The sequence below is a fragment of the Hypanus sabinus genome, chromosome 9, assembly GCF_030144855.1.
Source record: "Hypanus sabinus isolate sHypSab1 chromosome 9, sHypSab1.hap1, whole genome shotgun sequence".
NCBI lineage: Eukaryota > Metazoa > Chordata > Chondrichthyes > Myliobatiformes > Dasyatidae > Hypanus > Hypanus sabinus.
In genome coordinates, this window is record NC_082714.1 from 3937530 (window position 1) to 3955040 (window position 17511).

General features: G+C 46.8%; 1 protein-coding gene across 1 annotated transcript in view; it reads left to right on the forward strand.

The window, feature by feature from the left end:
• xpo6 (exportin 6) overlaps positions 1 to 17511 on the forward strand; it is a 166215-nt gene that overhangs the window by 100973 nt on the left and 47731 nt on the right. Inside the window, exon 10 of the mRNA XM_059978874.1 lies at positions 16621 to 16729. Within this exon, the coding sequence (XP_059834857.1) occupies positions 16621 to 16729 (109 nt within the window). The remainder of the gene's footprint in view (positions 1 to 16620; positions 16730 to 17511) is intronic.

Here is a 17511-nt window from a genome sequence, read left to right on the forward strand (position 1 = left end):
AGAGGCTGTAGGGGAATGCAGATGAATCATGTGAGTGGCTGGCTCGTCCAGTGACCCAAACAAAGTGTTGAATTAGGAGGTTTTTGCTGTTTGAAAGGGATCCATTGGCCTTTTACTGAAAACACTCAAAGCCAGTGTGAAGATGTGGCAAGGAGAGGAGGCAGATGGTATGTTGCTTTTCATTATGAGAGAATTTAAGTAGATAAGTGAGATTGTTTTATTGTAGTTGCACAGGCCTTAATGAAACTGCAACCTGAGCGGTGCATATGCCCTTGGCTCTCAACCTAAATGGGTGTTTACTTGGAGGTACAGCACAGTAACAGATACTTCCAGCCCAGTGAGTCCATGCCTCACAATTACACTACACTCATGATCAAATAGCCCATATATTTTTGGAATGTGGGAGGAAACCAGAGTACCTGGAGAAATCACACAGGGTCACGGGGAGAATATGTGAATTCCTTACAGACAGTAGCCAAATTGAACCTGGGTCACTGACACTGTAATAGTATTGTATTAGCCGTTATACTACCGTGTCGCTCCTAAAGGGTCCTTATTGATGTTGAAGGACTTTGTGTGTGGGGGGCGGGGGTCCTGGGTATGGGTAGGCACAGAAACAGGCCCTTCCACCTGACCGAGATGCCTGTCTGTTGTTCCTGGCTGTACAAGAGAGATTGGACAGGCTAGGCCTGCATTCTCCTGCATTTAGTAAGATGAGAGGTACTGTATCAGGGCTGGGTGCAGGGAGGATGTTTCCCATTTCTAGAGTACCTAGAGGCAGGGGTTAATCTCAAAATTGGATCAGGCATTTATGACATGAAAATGCATTTCTTCGTGCTGAGGGAGGGACTTGGCGGCTCTTTCAAACTCAGTCATTGGGTACATTGGATATTGAGGAAATTGATGACTGTTGTGTGAGTGCTGGAAAATGGAACTGAGGTAAAATAAACAAACCAACATTGTTTATATTGACTGACAGAGTCAGCATATAGTCTATTACAATGAGATGATTTTCAACAAATGCTGCCTCACCTGAATATTCACAGTGCTTTGATTTCAGAATTCTGTGATTGTCTATTAGTAGTTCAGAAGTAACTACTCTGGGCATAAAACTCCTCTTGAGACTATAGATAGTGACAGAGTTTATATTTATTGCATTTTTTTATTATTGTGTTCTTTTTTTTTAATTAGTTTTTCAAAACATTTTACAAATTAAAAACCCCAAATCCCAATGAGGAACATTAAAACAGTGCAAAATTAAGCATACAATAACAATATGCTACAAAGGAAGAGAATTTAGCAAAAAAAAGCACCTAAATTAAAGACAAGTAAGCTTAGTGTCCTCCCCAAGCCCCACAATGCAACTCCAGACCAACCACAACACAATATAGAGAGTATAAGTCAGGACAGCCAAGCTCCCAGACTGTAAATACACTCAGCAACAGAGGGTAATAATGCCTTCTACCAGGAAAAAAAAGGAGCTGAAAGCAAGGGACCGAAAAGAAAAAAAAAACCCTAGTCAAGAGGAAGGTTATGAAAGTACTCGATAAAAGATCCCCAGACCTTATGGAACTTTAGATCCGAATTGAGAACTGAATAATGAATTTTTTTTCGCGGTCCAAACAGGCCATGATGTCGTTAAGCCATTGAGCATGAGTGGGCGGGGCAGCATCTCATTATTGTGTTCTTTATCTTACTTTTTTTTTTGCGCTGCTTCGGATCCAGAGTTAGAGTTGTATTGTTCTTCTTTACACTTAGAAACAGAAAACCTACAGCACAATACAGGCCCTTTGGCCCACAAAGTTGTGCTGAACATGTCCCTACCTTAGAAATTACTAGGCTTACCTATAGCCCTCTGTTTTACTAAACTCCATGTACCTGTCTAAAAGTCTCTTAAAAGAGACTCCATGTACCTGTCGTATCCATATCCACCTGCATTAGGGTTGTCAGCAGCCCACCTGTTGTCACCCACCTGTTGTCAGCAGCCCATTCCACGCACTCACCACTCTGAGTAAAAAGCTTACCCCTATCATCTCCTCTGTACCTACTTCCCAGAACCTTGAACCTGTGTCCTCTTGTGGCAACCATTTCAGCCATGGGAAAAAGCCTTTGACTATCCACACAATCTGTGCCTCTCATCATCTTGTACACCTCTATCAGGTCACCTCTCATCCTCCTTTGCTCCAAGGAGAAAAGGCCGAGTTCACTCAACCTATTCTCATAAGGCATGCTCCCCAATCTAGACAATATCCATGTAAATCTCCTCTGCACCTTTTCTATGGCTTCCACATCCTTCCTGTAGTGAGATGACCAGAGCTGAGCCAGTACTCCAAGTGGGGTCTGACCAGGATCCTATATAGCTGCAACATTACCTCTTGGCTCCTAAATTCAGTTTCACAATTGATGAAGGCCAATACACCATATGCCTTCTTAACCACAGAGTCAACCTGAGCAGCTGCTTTGAGTGTCTTATGGACTTGGACCCCAAGATCCCTCTGATCCTCCACACAACTAAGAGTTTTACCATTAATACTGTATTCTGCCATCATATTTGACTGACCAAAATGAACCACTTGTGTACTGGGAATGACATACAACAATTTTCAATTGAGAGGAGACACTTTAAAAGCAGCTACAGTTTGGCTGTGTGGCAAATTATGAACTAGCACTTCCTTAAAAACAAATTCCATCAGAAAGGAGAGAAAAAGTATTTCATACTTAAGTAGTGATGTTAAAGGATCTAGTGGGGAAACCTGCACCTGCACCATATGGGAAAGGCGTTTATTAAGCACAGAAACGGGCCTTTGTACCTATCCTGTCCCACCGGCCGAGGGGCCTGCCTGCGACAGCACCATATTCCTACATTTGCCCATACTTCTCTGTACCTGTTGATGTAAAGCCAATAAATATTGGAACAATCCATCAAACATACTCAATGGAACTCCATTTGTTGGAATTGGTGGAATGTAGTTTATATCTTGTCAAACTGAGGCCTGAAGGCACATACACAAGGTTTTAGGAACAGCTTCTTCTCTGCCATCAGATTTCTGAATGGGCAATGAACTCATAAACATTACTTCACATTTTTTCTCTCTCTCTGTTTACAGTACTTTTGTAATATATTTGATACCCTGGTTTAAGCCCCTGTGTTAATTTATTAGAGTTATGCTGTCGGGCATTTTATTTTCTCCAGATCTCCTCAAAATGCAATTGATAGAAAAGAAAGTGTTCCTTTATTTACATTATGCAATCCAGTATTTCATTTTTGCCATTTAACTAAATTTTTATTTTAATTCATAAGTTAGATTGTTGAAGTAGCCAATAGGATTGGTCTTGTTAACATTTGACCAATAAGATGCCTGGGAAAAGAGCAGGTAGCTATTGGGATCAAGAAGTTTTCAGGAAGGAAGAAGAAAGACTGAGGAGAGAAAAGGACAACGGGACAGGGTGAAATGCTCAGAGAAGCATTTGGAAGGACAGATGTAGATGTTAGAAAGCCCTCATACAGACTGTGGTATCACAGAATGTATGGAGAGCTTTCAGTTAGCACACAGCATTGGGGAAGTTTGACGCCTTTTTTCTTGGGCATTGCATGGATGTTTTTGTACTCGAACTAGTTCTTCAGTGCAAAGCTGTTTCAGTACCTGAATAAGCGAACTGAAGCATACTGGATGTATTATGCGGGTATGAATGTGTGTGATGGGCCCTTATTTTGTTTGTTATAGCTCAGAATATTTTGTCAATACAATTTCAACCTTAAGTTTATACTGATGTGAGTTAAATCTGTCCTAAATGTTTCTGGGTGAACAATACATTTGCATGGGTGTCAGTATTCATGCAGGAAATTGTCTTATTTTCCCTTAGAAGAAAATTCAAACTTTCACAATTCATATCGGTTCTAAACGTGTTTATTTACTGGTAATGACCTTTCATCGTTATTTCCATGCATTGTAGAGTTCTGGTGCTGTTAGTTTGTGTTCACAGTAATAGCTAACTCAGCCTACTGTTCAAGTGTTTTTATATGTACCTGTGTGTGTGTGTGTGTATATATACACACACAAAAAATGTATCTTGTTTTATTGTAATTTATAGGGTTTTTATTATTACATTTTATTGTGTATTGCAGTGTGCTGCTGCCACAAAATAACAAATTTCCCAAATATGCCAGTGATAATAAACCAGATTCAGACTCGTGAGAATCCCTGGGAGGTGGGGGAAAATGAGAGAGTATCCAGGGTGGGTGAGATCTTTGAATTTGCAGTGGTATCACAGATTAATTTCAAGGGCAAGCACCAGAATCACACTTCAGTCATGACATTTGAACTCTACAAACCATATGGTGAATAGCTGGGGCCTGAACACCATTCTCTAAGGTACGGCACTAGTCTGCCTGCTTGCTTACTGATGTCCGCCTTGTTACTCTTTGCTGCACTCTTCCTAAACTGAGCCAGGTGCCTTCTGGACTAAAGTAAGCAGTTGGAGTTGCATGCTTTTTGCTGGCCAGTGCTGGAGCTGGAAATGAAATGTAATGTGGAATAAAATGGTGAATTTATTAAAAACACAAAATGCTGGCAGAACTCAGCAGGCCGAACAGCATCTATGGGAAGAGGTAGTGACGCCGTTTCGGGCTGAAACCCTTCATCAGGAGTGAAGTAACATGGGATGGTTGAGGGGGATAAGAAGTGGGGAGAGGGATGAAGTAGAGAGCTGGGAAGTGATAGGCTGGAGGGAAATGGGCTAGGGGGAAGGTGGAGAATTATAGGAAGTAAAAGAGAAAGAAAGGTAGAGCTGGGGGGAGATTATAGTGAGGGGGGAAAAGAGAGAGAAAGAGAACCAGACTAAAATTATAGGTAGGGATGGGGTAAGGGGGGGTGCAGAGGTATCAATGGAGGAGTATCCAGAGATACCGGCCACGTGATAGACGCACTACCAGCTGGCTGGTCGGAGGACACACCACATGCCGATCAACATTTGGTCCCTCCCAACTAATCAATGCACACCTAAATTATTGGTCACCTTAATTGGATTATCACACCCAGCCCCATGCTATAAAAGGTGAGACATGTGCCTGGCTCGCTCTGTCTTACAGACCACCTCATTGAAGGTAAGTGCATTGATTTATGTTTGGGAAGGTCTATCTTCTGTCCTGGTAAGGGAGCCGCAGCTATCCAAGGTCAAGGGGGATAGCTGTCGTAGTGCTTTTCCCTTGTTCTTTGTTTGTGTAACCGTATCCTGTCCCCACACCGCTTCCTGTGTATTGTAGTTGCTTGTGTTGACCCGACTTCCCCTTGTAAATAAATTCCTTATTATTAAAACTGTGTGTCCAGGCCTCTACTGTTGAGATGCAAAGAACCAGTTATTTTCCATTACAACATTTGGCGCTGCGAGCAGGGTCTCATAGGTTTTGGCTGGACACAAGCACAGGGGATAATGTTCTGGAATAAGGGGAAGAAAGCCAGTGCAGGTACCCAGGATAAGATCCCCGGGCGGGCTGATGTAAGGGAGGGATTTAAGAGTCTGGCCAGCATGCTGGCAGACCACGGAAAACCAGTAACTGATCTGAGCAGTTAGAGCCCCGTGGAGAGAAGCTGGGCCATCATGTGGTCTCCCTCCTGAAGGAATCAGGGTTCCCCAAAGCCAAGGGGAGTCAAAGGGGTGCCTTCTGGTTGTTTGCGTCCCTACTGAGACGCCAGGTTAGAATTACTGATCACCTGCAACTCTTGTGTGGTCGGAAGGACAGGGAAATTGAAGACCTCAGTCAGCGTTGTTGCACGCTGAAGGAAGCAGCGCAGGCTGCCCAGGCCCGAGTCAATGACATTGAAGTTAGGGGAACTGAACTTGTCTGTCGCCCCATAAAACTTCAGCAGGCCAGGGCAGCCCGTCGGTCTGGCTGGGAGCCGGACCCATTAAAGATTCGATCCTTAGTCCAGTGTGGCGACAAGCTGGACGCATGGCTGGGGGATGGGGACATCTGACTGGATAGTGACGACGAGGGGGTGCCCGAGGAACCAAGGTCCCACAACCACCCTTCCCCCTTCTCACCCGGGCTCCAACATGCCTGACCCGTCACCATGTGGTCCCAGGTTTACCGGAGGGAGGAAGGGAACGAGGGGGAGACAGTCGGACCTTCCCCAGTCACTCCCAGACCACAGAGACCTGGGACTTCTCCCCCAAGGAGCTGACCCAATTGGCGGATCGATACCGCCAACAACCAGGCGAGCACCTGGGCCGCCTGGCTGCTCCGACTGTGGGACGAGGGGTCCCCAACCTCAGCCTCTCCCATCAGGAGGCAAGCGCCCTGGGAAGCCTCTCTGACCAGCAGAGCATAAACAATGCGCTGCGGGTGCCACAAGCTGAAATCCGCGACGGCACAACCCTGTGGGATCGGGTAGTGACCGCGATACAAGCTCGCTATCCCACACTTCTGGAGTGGGATCTACACGGGCGCCCGCAATGGGGTACGGTCAGTGAGGGCACCCGGGTTATCAGGGAATGGGCACTGGTCAACGGCATCTATCAGGGTGCCTGCGACCGTAACTTCCTTGAAAACACACAAGTGACGGGTGCCCGAGCAGGATACTTGGTCACTACCGCACGCCCCGATCTGAAGTCAGTAATCCTGCCCCTCATGGCACCAGCCAGCGGTAGGACCGTACGGGATGCCATCACCCTCCTGGAGGGATTAGAATATATGCAGAGGGGGGCACCTACACAGGTCCGCAAGACGGAGACAACGGCCCGAGACGCTGTCCCTCTCAGATATACACGCAGGCAGCTGTACACGGACCTGCTGCGTGCAGGCGTGGATCGTAACAATATAGATGGCATCCCCACCCCCAACCTATATGCTCTGTGGAACGAGCATTGCAGGGGGAAGACTAGTTACAAAAAGACCGCCAGGCCAGACCATGCCCACACTGAGCCACCCTCCGTGCCTCCCCTACCTGAAGCTGTCTCGAAGGCCCTCAAAGCAGAACTCAGACAGCTCGTCAGGCAGGAAATGTCCCACCTCCACCAGCAAAGTGCCTCACCCCCGGCATGGCAGCCCTCTTCCCCCCTCCCATAGGATGAAGGCCAGGGCCCCTGGCACATTTGCTCTCTCACCCTTTCCCGCCCGGGGGACCTGAGGCCACATATACCCGTCACAGTACACTGGGGAAAGGGAAGCACACAGAGGTGGATGGCGCTTGTCGACACAGGCGCCCAGCACACCATTATCCCAGGCAATCCTGCCTTATGGAGGGGTATGGACATGCAGATAGAGGGATTGGGGGTCTCCCTTTTACCCGCTAGGGAGGTCACCCTTCGCCTAGCCATAGGCAACCATTCCCCCAGACGTGTACAAGTCCTTATTGCCTCCTCCCTGGAATGTATCCTCGGGATCAATGTTTTAAAGGGACAATCACTTGAAACAAACGGGCAAGTTCACCTTCGGCATCGCGCGAGCCACTATTGTCATCTGGGCGGCTAAGTGGGAGCCAATTGTTATTCCCCCCACCCCCCCAAGATCATCTGTAACAGTCAGTACAGGGTGCCGGGGAGGGGGGGTGCGCCAAGAAATCGCAGACTCCATTCAAGCCCTGTTACGGGAGGGAATTATTAGAACCACTGCCTCACCTTTCAATAGCCCCATTTGGCCCGTCCGTAAGAGGAACGGCTCCCGGAGGATGACCGTTGATTATAGGCAATTGAACAAGGCTGCACCCCACCTCGCCGTCGCTGTACCTGACATTGTACCCCATAAACCCTGGTACGCTGTTGTCGATTTAGCGAACGCATTTTTCTCGATTCCCCTGCACACAGATAGCCAAGACCAGTTTGCCTTTACTTGGGACAGCAGACAATACACATTTTGTCGCCTGCCCCAAGGCTACATTCACAGCCCCACTATCTGCCATGGCCTTGTCTCCCGCGATTTACACAACATCCAATTCCCGCAGGAGATTTCGATTGCACGTTATATAGGCGATATTCTTCTCCAAGGTCCTTCTGAGACCATTGTGTCAAAGGCCCTTCACATGTTAATCGAATCCCTCAGGGGACGGGGCTGGGTCATTAATATGGAAAAGATCCAGGATCAAGGTGTCATTTTCCTTGGAGTACAGTGGAACTCCAGGCACAGAAGCATACCCGATGCTGCTAAAAATAAAATTTTAAATCTTGCCGTCCCCTCAAAGATTTGTGGGGCTCCTGGGCTATTGGCGGCAGCATATACCCCACTTGTACCCCACATATACCTTCTCCGGCCTCTCTATAGGATCTCCAGAAAAAAAATCCACATTTCTTTGGGGGCCAGCGGAACAGGCTGCCTTTGATACAGCGAAACAAGCGGTGGAACAAGCCATGCCACTTTCTTCCCGCCAGGCGGGTCTGCCTTTTGAGTTGCAGGTCTCAGCGAGCAAGACGGTTGCCGAGTGGAGCCTCTGGCAGAAGACCCCAGGGCATAGTCCCCCTCGGTTTCTGGACTAAGTCCCTACCTGAAACGGCAGTGCGCTACAGCCCCTTTGAGCGCCAGCTACTAGCCTGCTACCTGGTGCTCCTCGCCACAAAACACCTAACAGAAACGTAGAAACATAGAAAATAGGTGCAGGAGTAGGCCATTCAGCCCTTCGAGCCTGCACCACCATTCAGTATGATCATGGCTGATCATCCAACTCAGAACCCTGTACCTGCTTTCTCTCCATATCCCCTGATCCCTTTAGCCACAAGGGCCATATCTAACTTCCTCTTAAATATAGCCAATGAACCGGTCTCAACTGTTTCCTGTGGCAGAGAATTCCTCAGATTCACCACTCTCTGTGTGAAGAAGTTTTTCCTCATCTCAGTCCTAAAAGGCTTCCCCTTTATCCTTAAACTGTGACCCCTCGTTCTGGACTTCACCAACATCGGAAACAATCATCCTGCATCTAGCCTGTCCAATCCCTTTAGAATTTTATATGATTCAATAAGATCCCCCCTCAATCTTCTAAATTCTAGTGAGTATAAGCCTAGTTGATCCAGTCTTTCTTCATATGAAAGTCCTGCCATCCCAGGAATCAATCTGGTGAACCTTCTCTGTACTCCCTCTATGGCAAGAATGTCTTTCCTAGGCACTAGAGATCTACATACAGGCATCGACCCTGTCGTCCTTCACCCCCATCTCCCCATAATGTGATGGGTCAAGTCCCCCGATTCTACCCACAAGGAGGGCTGTGCCCAGAGGTCCTCCATTGTCAAGTGGAAGTGGTACATTGCAGACCGGGCTGAGCCAGGTCCTGAAGGGGTCAGCCGTCTCCATGGACAGGTCACAGCTTTCACCCAGTCCCAGGACCCTGCCCCGGACATCCCCGAGGTACAACCCACCCCAGCATGTTGGGGTCAACCCTTCGATTCCCTCGACCCCAACAGCAAACTGCACGCCTGGTTCACAGACGGCTTCAGCTGCTGGAAAGGGGGTAAACAATTTTGGGAAGCGGCAGCAATTCATCCCGCCACGCGTAGAATTTTAACCACCGAGGGGGAGGGGGGTTCCAGTCAACTTGCCGAGCTGGCGGCAGTAGCCCTCACCCTCCAAAACACGACCGGACCAGTCCACATCTACACTGACTCCTGGGCAGTAGCTAACGGCATTGCAGTGTGGATGGCCCGGTGGCAAGACATGGGGTGGGAAATACACAGACGTCCCCTCTGGGGACAGCACCACTGGCGTTTCATTTGGGACCAGGCTACCCACAGAAAAATTTCTGTCCACCATGTGGATGCCCATACCCGGAAAGATAATGAAGAGGCAACGTTTAACACTGCCGTGGACCAGTCTGCCCAAATATCATCTGCCACCACTTCCACCCCTGACACCGACCCCAGTGCACTAGCTGCATGGGCACACCGCAAAGGTGGCCACTTAGGTGCCCGATGGCACGTGGCGCTTGGCTGAACAATTCGCTGTTGCTTTGACACTCGATCAATGTAAAACTTCTGTAGATAACTGCCCCATCTGGCAGCAAGTCAGGCCACGGGACTGGCCGATAGGCCACCGGGCCACATTTGTCGCGGCACGGGTGTGGGTCAGGTATGGCAAATCGACTATATTGGACCGCTCCCGCGACAGAATAAGAAACAGTATGTCCTCACGATGGTGGACGCATACTCAGGTGTCCTGGTGGCGGTGCCCTGTGAGAGGGCCGACCAGAACGGCACCATCAGAGGATTACAGCACCTCTCCTCTCTCTATGGGGTCCCATGGGAGGTACAATCCGATCAGGGCTCACACTGACCAAAGCCCAGACTTGGGCGGCTGAGGCGGGGATCTCGTGGCTGTTCCATATACCCCACCACCCCCAGGCATGGGGCTTAATTGAAAAAATGAACGGCCTGCTCAAGGAAAAAATTCACACTGACACCCTCTCGCAAGCTGCAGGGGTGGCTAAGTGTCCTTCAGCAGGCTGTTGACCAGTTAAACACATGGCCCACTAGCCATCACAACTGGAAGTCTGTGAGTTGAATGTTCATGCCGGCAGGTAGGAGGCTGCCTGGGCAGGAGATAAGGTATTGCTCCATCGACCTGCTTGAGGCCTCATCTTGACAGTAGAGGAGGCCATGGACAGACATGTTGGAGTGGCAGTGGTCTGTGGAATTGAAGTGTGTGGCCACAGGGAGATCCCGCCACTGCTGGAGGACCGAGCACTGGTGTTCAGCGAAATGGTCTCCCAGTCTGCGGCGGGTCTCCCCAATGTATAAATGGCCACATCGGGAGCACCGGATACAGTATATCACCCCAGTTGACTCGCAGGTGAAGTGGTGCCTCACCTGAAAGGACTGTCTGGGGCCTAGGATGGTGGTGAGGGAAGAAGTGTGGGGGCAGGTGTAGCACTTCTTCCGTTTGCATGGATAAGTGCCTGGAGGGAGGGAGGTGGGGAGGGTTGGGGGGATGAATGGACAAGGGAGTCGTGTAAGGAGTGATCCCTGCGGAAAGCCGAGAGTGGGGGGGAGGGGAAGATGTGTCTGGTGGTGGGCTCCCATAGGAGGTGGCAGAAATTATGGAGGACTGTACATTGGATCTGTAGGCTGTTAGGGTGATGGGTGAGGACCAGGGGGACTCTCCCTGGTGGGCTGGCGGGGGGATGGGGTGAGGGCAGAGGTGCGTGAAATATGGGAGACACGATGGAGGGCAGAGTTGATAGTGGACGAAGGGAAGCCCCTTTAAAAAAGGAAGACATCTCCTTTGTCTGAGAATGAAAGGCTTCATCCTGAGAGCAGATGCAGCGGAGGCAGAGGAATTGAGAGAAAGGGATAGCATTTTTGCAGGAGACGGGATCGGAGGAGGAATAGTCTAGGTAGCTGTGGGAGTCTGTAGGTTTGTAGTAGACATTGGTGGATAGGCTGTCTCCAGAGATGGAAACAGAAAGATCTAGAAAGGGGAGGGAGGTGTCGGAAATAGACCAGGTGAATTTGTGGCTGTGGTGATGCAGGAGACAGGAATAGTCTAGGTAGCTGTGGGAGTCTGTAGGTTTGTATGCAGGTGAATTTAATGGGTTTATTATCGTCATGGTGAAAAACTTGTCCTACGTGCCATTCTTACAAATTATTTCATGTAGGTGCACAGAGGGTAGGACGAAGTGTTAGGTTACAGAGAGAGTGCAGTGCAGGCAGAGTCCAGTTTACTGTATTAGGGGTCTGTTCGACAGCAGGATCAAACCTGTCCTTGAACCTGGTGGTACATTGTGGTGGGGGTGAGGGGGGAAGAAAAAAAGAAAAGATCTGTGATGGGGGTGGGGCGGGACTTTGAATTTGCAGCGGGTTCACAGTTTAATTGAGGACAGGCATCCAATCTAGCCTGGTGTCAAAAGTCTTCCCAACTCTGTTAGATGAATGTCAAGAGCAAATGTTCCAGTTAATGGGAACTGTAAGATCATATGATCAATAAACAGAACAGATTCTTCCTATCACACAGAAGTATTTTCCTCATCTGTGACAGGTGACAGTTGTCTTCAGGGAAGTGGTTTTCTATTTGTTCAAGAAAACAGTGATTTAATGTGAAGGAAACTTTCACACACTTTTAAAGAAAACCAAGACAGGGATTTGAACAGAAGCATCTTGGTGTGCTGAGACATTCCTAAAATCATTGCAGACTAGTTTCTGCTTGACCATTAGAATAATGATACCATTCTGGTCCATTTAAATTCACAGGAGTGTGCTGTTCTAGTCTAACTTCTTTGCTGCTGTATCTTTTCAAATTAAAAGACCTACATAATCTTGACTGAGCTTCAGTGAGTTCATATCTGGAAACCTGGAAATTAGGTACCTGGGTTATCTTCACCACGCCTCACTATCCATCGGTACCAAATACCTGTTTTCCCTTGAGCTTCAATTCCCTAACTAGGACATTATGAACAAATGGACTCTGTTTAGAAGCTGAGTGCTCTGAAAATTTTCTTTGCTTTATTGAATACACCCAGGCACAATCCTGATCCTTCAACAATACGGGATCTTTTCAGTTGTAGACTGTGGAGAGTGGTTAAGTATACGTAAAGCAGAGGTTAATAGGTTCCTGATCAGTAAGGGCATCAAAAGTTACTGGAAAAAGGCAAGGGCATGGGGTTGAGAGAGAAAAAAAATCAATCATGATGAAATGGTAGAGTGGACTTGATGGGCCTAATGGCCTAATATCCTGCTATGTCTTATGGTGCTAATGAAGAAAATATCTGTGAAAAGTGGGAGTCCGGATTGTCTAGGTTACACACAGCTGTTGGAGCTGCTTGGTTAACAGATGAATGAGGACTTCCAGAGAAATTTTGTGAAATAAACAGTTTCCCTGGAATTGTGAGAGGTAGAACTTGGCAGTAGCTCATGGGCCGGGGGGGGGGGGGGGGGTGCTTCTGACCATATTCTGACACAAACTAAAGAGGCTAGGCATCTGAAAAATTAATGTTCAATATTGAATTTGGAAAGCTGTAGTGTTTCTGTACGGAAGATGTTGCTATTCCATGAGCTTATTTTGGCTTCCTTGGAGCAGTGTAGAAGACCAAAGACTGGGGTTGAGGAGTTGGAAGGATCATTAAAATGGCACGGAATGGTGTTGTACAGAGCAGTCTACCTGTATTTGGTTTCTCTGAAGTGAGCTTGGAGAGAGCTGTGCTGACTACTGGGTGAGAAGCATTATGAGTTACTGCTTGACCTGATGGGTGGATGGTGGAATGGGAAGAGTTAAAGGGCATGAATGAGGTTGCACGAGAAATTACAATGAAAAGGGGAATGATAGGTGGAGCTCGGAGAGTGAACCAGGAGGTTCTGGAGGGAACACTCCCTTGGGAGTACAGGAAAGAAGAGTCTCCTGGTGGAACTTGCTGGTGGCCAGAAGGTGGCAATGTAGAACTAATGTGATCCATTGAGCGTGGTTATGGTGGAGTGCTAAAGAAGGCCCATACCCATTTCCTTTATGGAAGGAACTGATAGGGGAGACACTGTTATTTGTTGTGGAGGGAAACCACAGTTAAAGGAAAAGGAAGGTATTTTCCAGCCACCCTTCACCGGAAGACTCATCATCAGAACAGATATGACAGAGGAAATGGGGAATGCAATGAATCCTTGTAGGAAACAAGGTAGAGGGAGGAGGAAATAGCTGTGGGAGTCTCTGAACTTGTTGCATAGTGGTATCTGTAGTATGTACTCCTTGTTTTACTGCTAAGACCCTGTTCCCCAAGATGGACATGGAGAATAGTTGATGCAAATCTTGGCGATGTAGTCTTTATGTGCAAACTTACTAATGTTTATACAGTGGCTGTGACACTATTATACAACCACTTCTATTTGAAGTGATACTACACTATAAAAAAACCCAAAATTACATGCATTTCCGGACAGACGCATACAACAAATAGTTTCTGCAAAAGATCACAGTGTGACTTCTCTGCAAAATGAGTAGTTCTCATTTATATGAAACTGAAAATTGTTTGGAATAAACATTTGATGAATCTGGCCAAGACCCTTTGTCAAATCTCAGCCTGAACCATCAACTTTATTCCTCTCTAGATGCTGCCTGACCTGCTGAGCTCCTCCAGCATTTTGTGTGTGTTGCTGAAGATTTCCAGCATTTGTGGAATCTCATGTGATTTGCATGCTGTGCCGTGTTGGCCACGGTAGTGAATTTAAAGTTCTGCTTTGATATGCAAGTTCTGAATAAGAGACAGCTTGCAACCACTTTTTCCTCCTGCAAATGCATTCCACTAATCCAAAGTTTTTTCTTTTCTGTGTAATTCTGCAAGCAGGTTGTATCTGCTAGTCAGACCTCTCTGGAGAAACTTGAATTGGATGTTTGTTAATCCTCAGTGATCTGGATCATTGTTTGATTTCATCTATTTAAACTTCTGTGAAACTATTTTGTTCCGGAATTTGTTTTTGTGGTACATGGCTGCCATCTTGTTGAAGTAGTTGAGGTTACACTGACAAAAGGAACTGAGTAGCACAGTGGTACTGATGTTAGTGCCACTGTCTCAGTGCCTGTCCCCATTCTGAAACCTTTCTACAGAAACACCACCGTGTCTTTGTGTAGAAACTGCAAGATCATCAAGGCAGATGATCGCTCTCCCCCTTATTTGTGACACTCACAGGAGAGTTGTATACGAAGGGCCTGAAGTGTTAATGAGGGTCCCTACCACCCATCCCATGATTTCTTTGACCATTACTGGCAGGAAGCAGGTACAGGAGCATCAGGACCAGGACTGCCAGAGACTAATGAACACCCTGCCACCTCTAAGGTCTCATCACTGGGACAGTGAGAAGTTTACTGTACTATTTACCTCTGCTACACACTGCATGCATTTTAAATTATATTTTATTAACTTGTGATAGTTTTATTTCATGTGCTGTGGGTGCACTGTGGTCTGGGGGAATGTTATTTTGTTTGTTATATACACACATATGTGCAGTTCAGTGACACTAAGTTCAATCCTGACCTCCACCGCTGCTTTCTGTGTGAAGTTTACACGTCCTCCCTGTGACTGTGTGAATCTCCCCTGGGTTCCCTGGTGTCCTCCCACATCACAAAGGTATGTTAATTGCTTAATTGGCTGCAGCAAATTGTGTTTAGTGTATTGGTGAGTGGTAGGAGTTGGTGAAAAATGAATCAGATTAAAATAGGTTCAGAGTGAATGTGTGGTTGAGGGCTCTTTTGAATGAGCTTGAAGTCACACCAAGCTCACACCTTCAACATTACTGATCACTGTAAGTAACATAAATTCTTCATGTGGAAACCATTTGAGTCATACAGCTTGGAAGTGGGCCCTTTGGCCCAGCTGGTCTGTGCCAAACATGATTCTCGCCTAAGTTTGGCCCACTTCCCTCTAAACTATTCCTATCTCTGTACCAGTCTAAGAACCTTTTAAATGTTAATTATGTACCTGCTTCAACCACTTCCTCTGGCAGCTTGTTCAATATACTCATCATCCTCTGGGTGTGGGAAAAGTTGCCCCTCAGGTTCCTATTCAATCCGTTTCCTCTCATCTTAAACCTATGCCCTCTAGTTCTTGTTCTTTTTACCCTGGTTAAAAGACTGTGCATGTTGACCACTCTTCTCTTTAAACCCATCACTCTCTCTGGGGCTTAGGCTTGCCAGAGGCCCTCTGGCTTCTGCTTTCCCCACACGATTTCATATGTCATCCAGACAAATATCCTTCCTCTATCTTTGCAGCTTCTGTAGGCATTTCAGTAGCTCTGGGTTTTTACAGGATGAGGTTGCTAGCCCTGTGCCCAACCCTCCTCCTTTGGCATTCAGGCTTGGATCATGGCAGAGTTGACCCTGTATGTGCCTCTCATAATTTTATGAGGTCTGTAAGATCACCTCTCGTTCCCCTGTGGTCTTATGGTTTAAAGCTGGCCATTTTATAGGTTAATTGTTATCACTGGCATGTTGTGTGTTTTTTTTTAGTTGAAGCTAGTTTTTGTAGAAAATGACCATGATTTCTTTGCTCTCGGCCCTTATTCTGTTTGGCCTTTGTTCTTGTGACACCTAACAAAACAACCACTGTTTTATGCATCATTCTTTACTTCAGAACCTCTGAGCATCACGATCAAACACATCTCATGGTCTTGTCCTTGTTCAGCCCCGTTGATAAGCCTAGAGGTGAGCTGTTCTGTGATCAGTAGTGCTGGTGGATCCATGGCTTGGAGTGAGATTTTAACATTTCTCTGTGTCAAAAACCAATTACTGGACTCCAGAGCCCCATGTCCCTTTAGAACAGAGATAAGGAAGAATTTCCTTAGTCAGAGGGTGATGAATATGTGGAATTCATTGTCACGCAGACAGCTGTGGAGACAAATTATTGGGTATATTTAAAGCGGAAGTTCTTAGGTTCTTTCTTAGAGCATCAAAGGTTACAGGAGAAAGCAAGATAATAGGGTTGAGAGGGATAATTAATCGGCCATGATGGAATTGTATATATTCGATGGGCTGAATGACCTAATTCTGCTCCGACGTCTTATGGTCTTATAACTGCAGTCTGTCGCTGTTACAAAATAAAGAAGCAGCATTTATGAAAGGCAAACATATCTATGGTGATGGGCATTAGCCAGGTTTCTTGCCCTAATTCATTGAGTGCCAAAGTTCATTTGCTTTGTGAGTGTCACCGTTTCCTGCTTTTCTCACAGGTACAAAGGTGCGTTAGTTATGCTGTTGACTGAGGTTTTGCATCGCGTGCAGTTCCGCTACAACCAAGCCCAGTTGGAGGAACTAGATGACGAGACCCTGGATGATGATGTAAGTATGCCAGAGAAGGGATTGATCCTGAACTGGCAAGTCTCACAAAGACGAACAGAATTTATTTTTATCAACCTGTATCTTTAATATCTGCGATACAAACTTGAAGGTGGGCTGGTGTGAAGAAAAATCCAGCTTCTCATCTGCCCCCATCTGCCCCAGACAGCAGGATGGATGGATGAGCAAAGTCTGAGTATTGGTGGCTTTTATCATATGCTTATATAACTTAACTAGCATCTTGTTGGAGCTAATTGCGATGCTCAAAAAGCCCCTCTTTCCTTTGTACCCAACCAAATCCACACAAGTGCATTAGAGTTTTCAGTAGGACTGCTGGTATTCCGGTGTGAGAGTTCAAATGAAAATGGACACCACTGGAGTTAGCTGCCAAGCCAGGTTTGAGCAACAGGATTGCTTTCTGTGGTGATTGAGTGGCAGTTTTCTGGTTACTGGTATTGGTGACTACACAGTCACGTTGGATCATCAAAACTAAGGCTGGATAAATCCATAACCAAAGCTTTTTCTCCTCGTTTTGACACTCCGTCCATACTGAAATGGCGTTTTTCTCCCCCGAAAACGGAGCTTTTCTAAAACGCCTTCCAGAGTGTGTAAATTTGAAAATGTCGATTGGGCAGAGTAGTGTGGACAGGGTAACTGGAGATTTTTTTTAAACGCTGTCACGACGGCCGGAACAGATGGTGGGGGCAGCACGGCATTTCATTGTTTTCTTGAACGCAACACCCCACACAACCTAACAATTTCAGAACAGATGGCATCGAGACTGA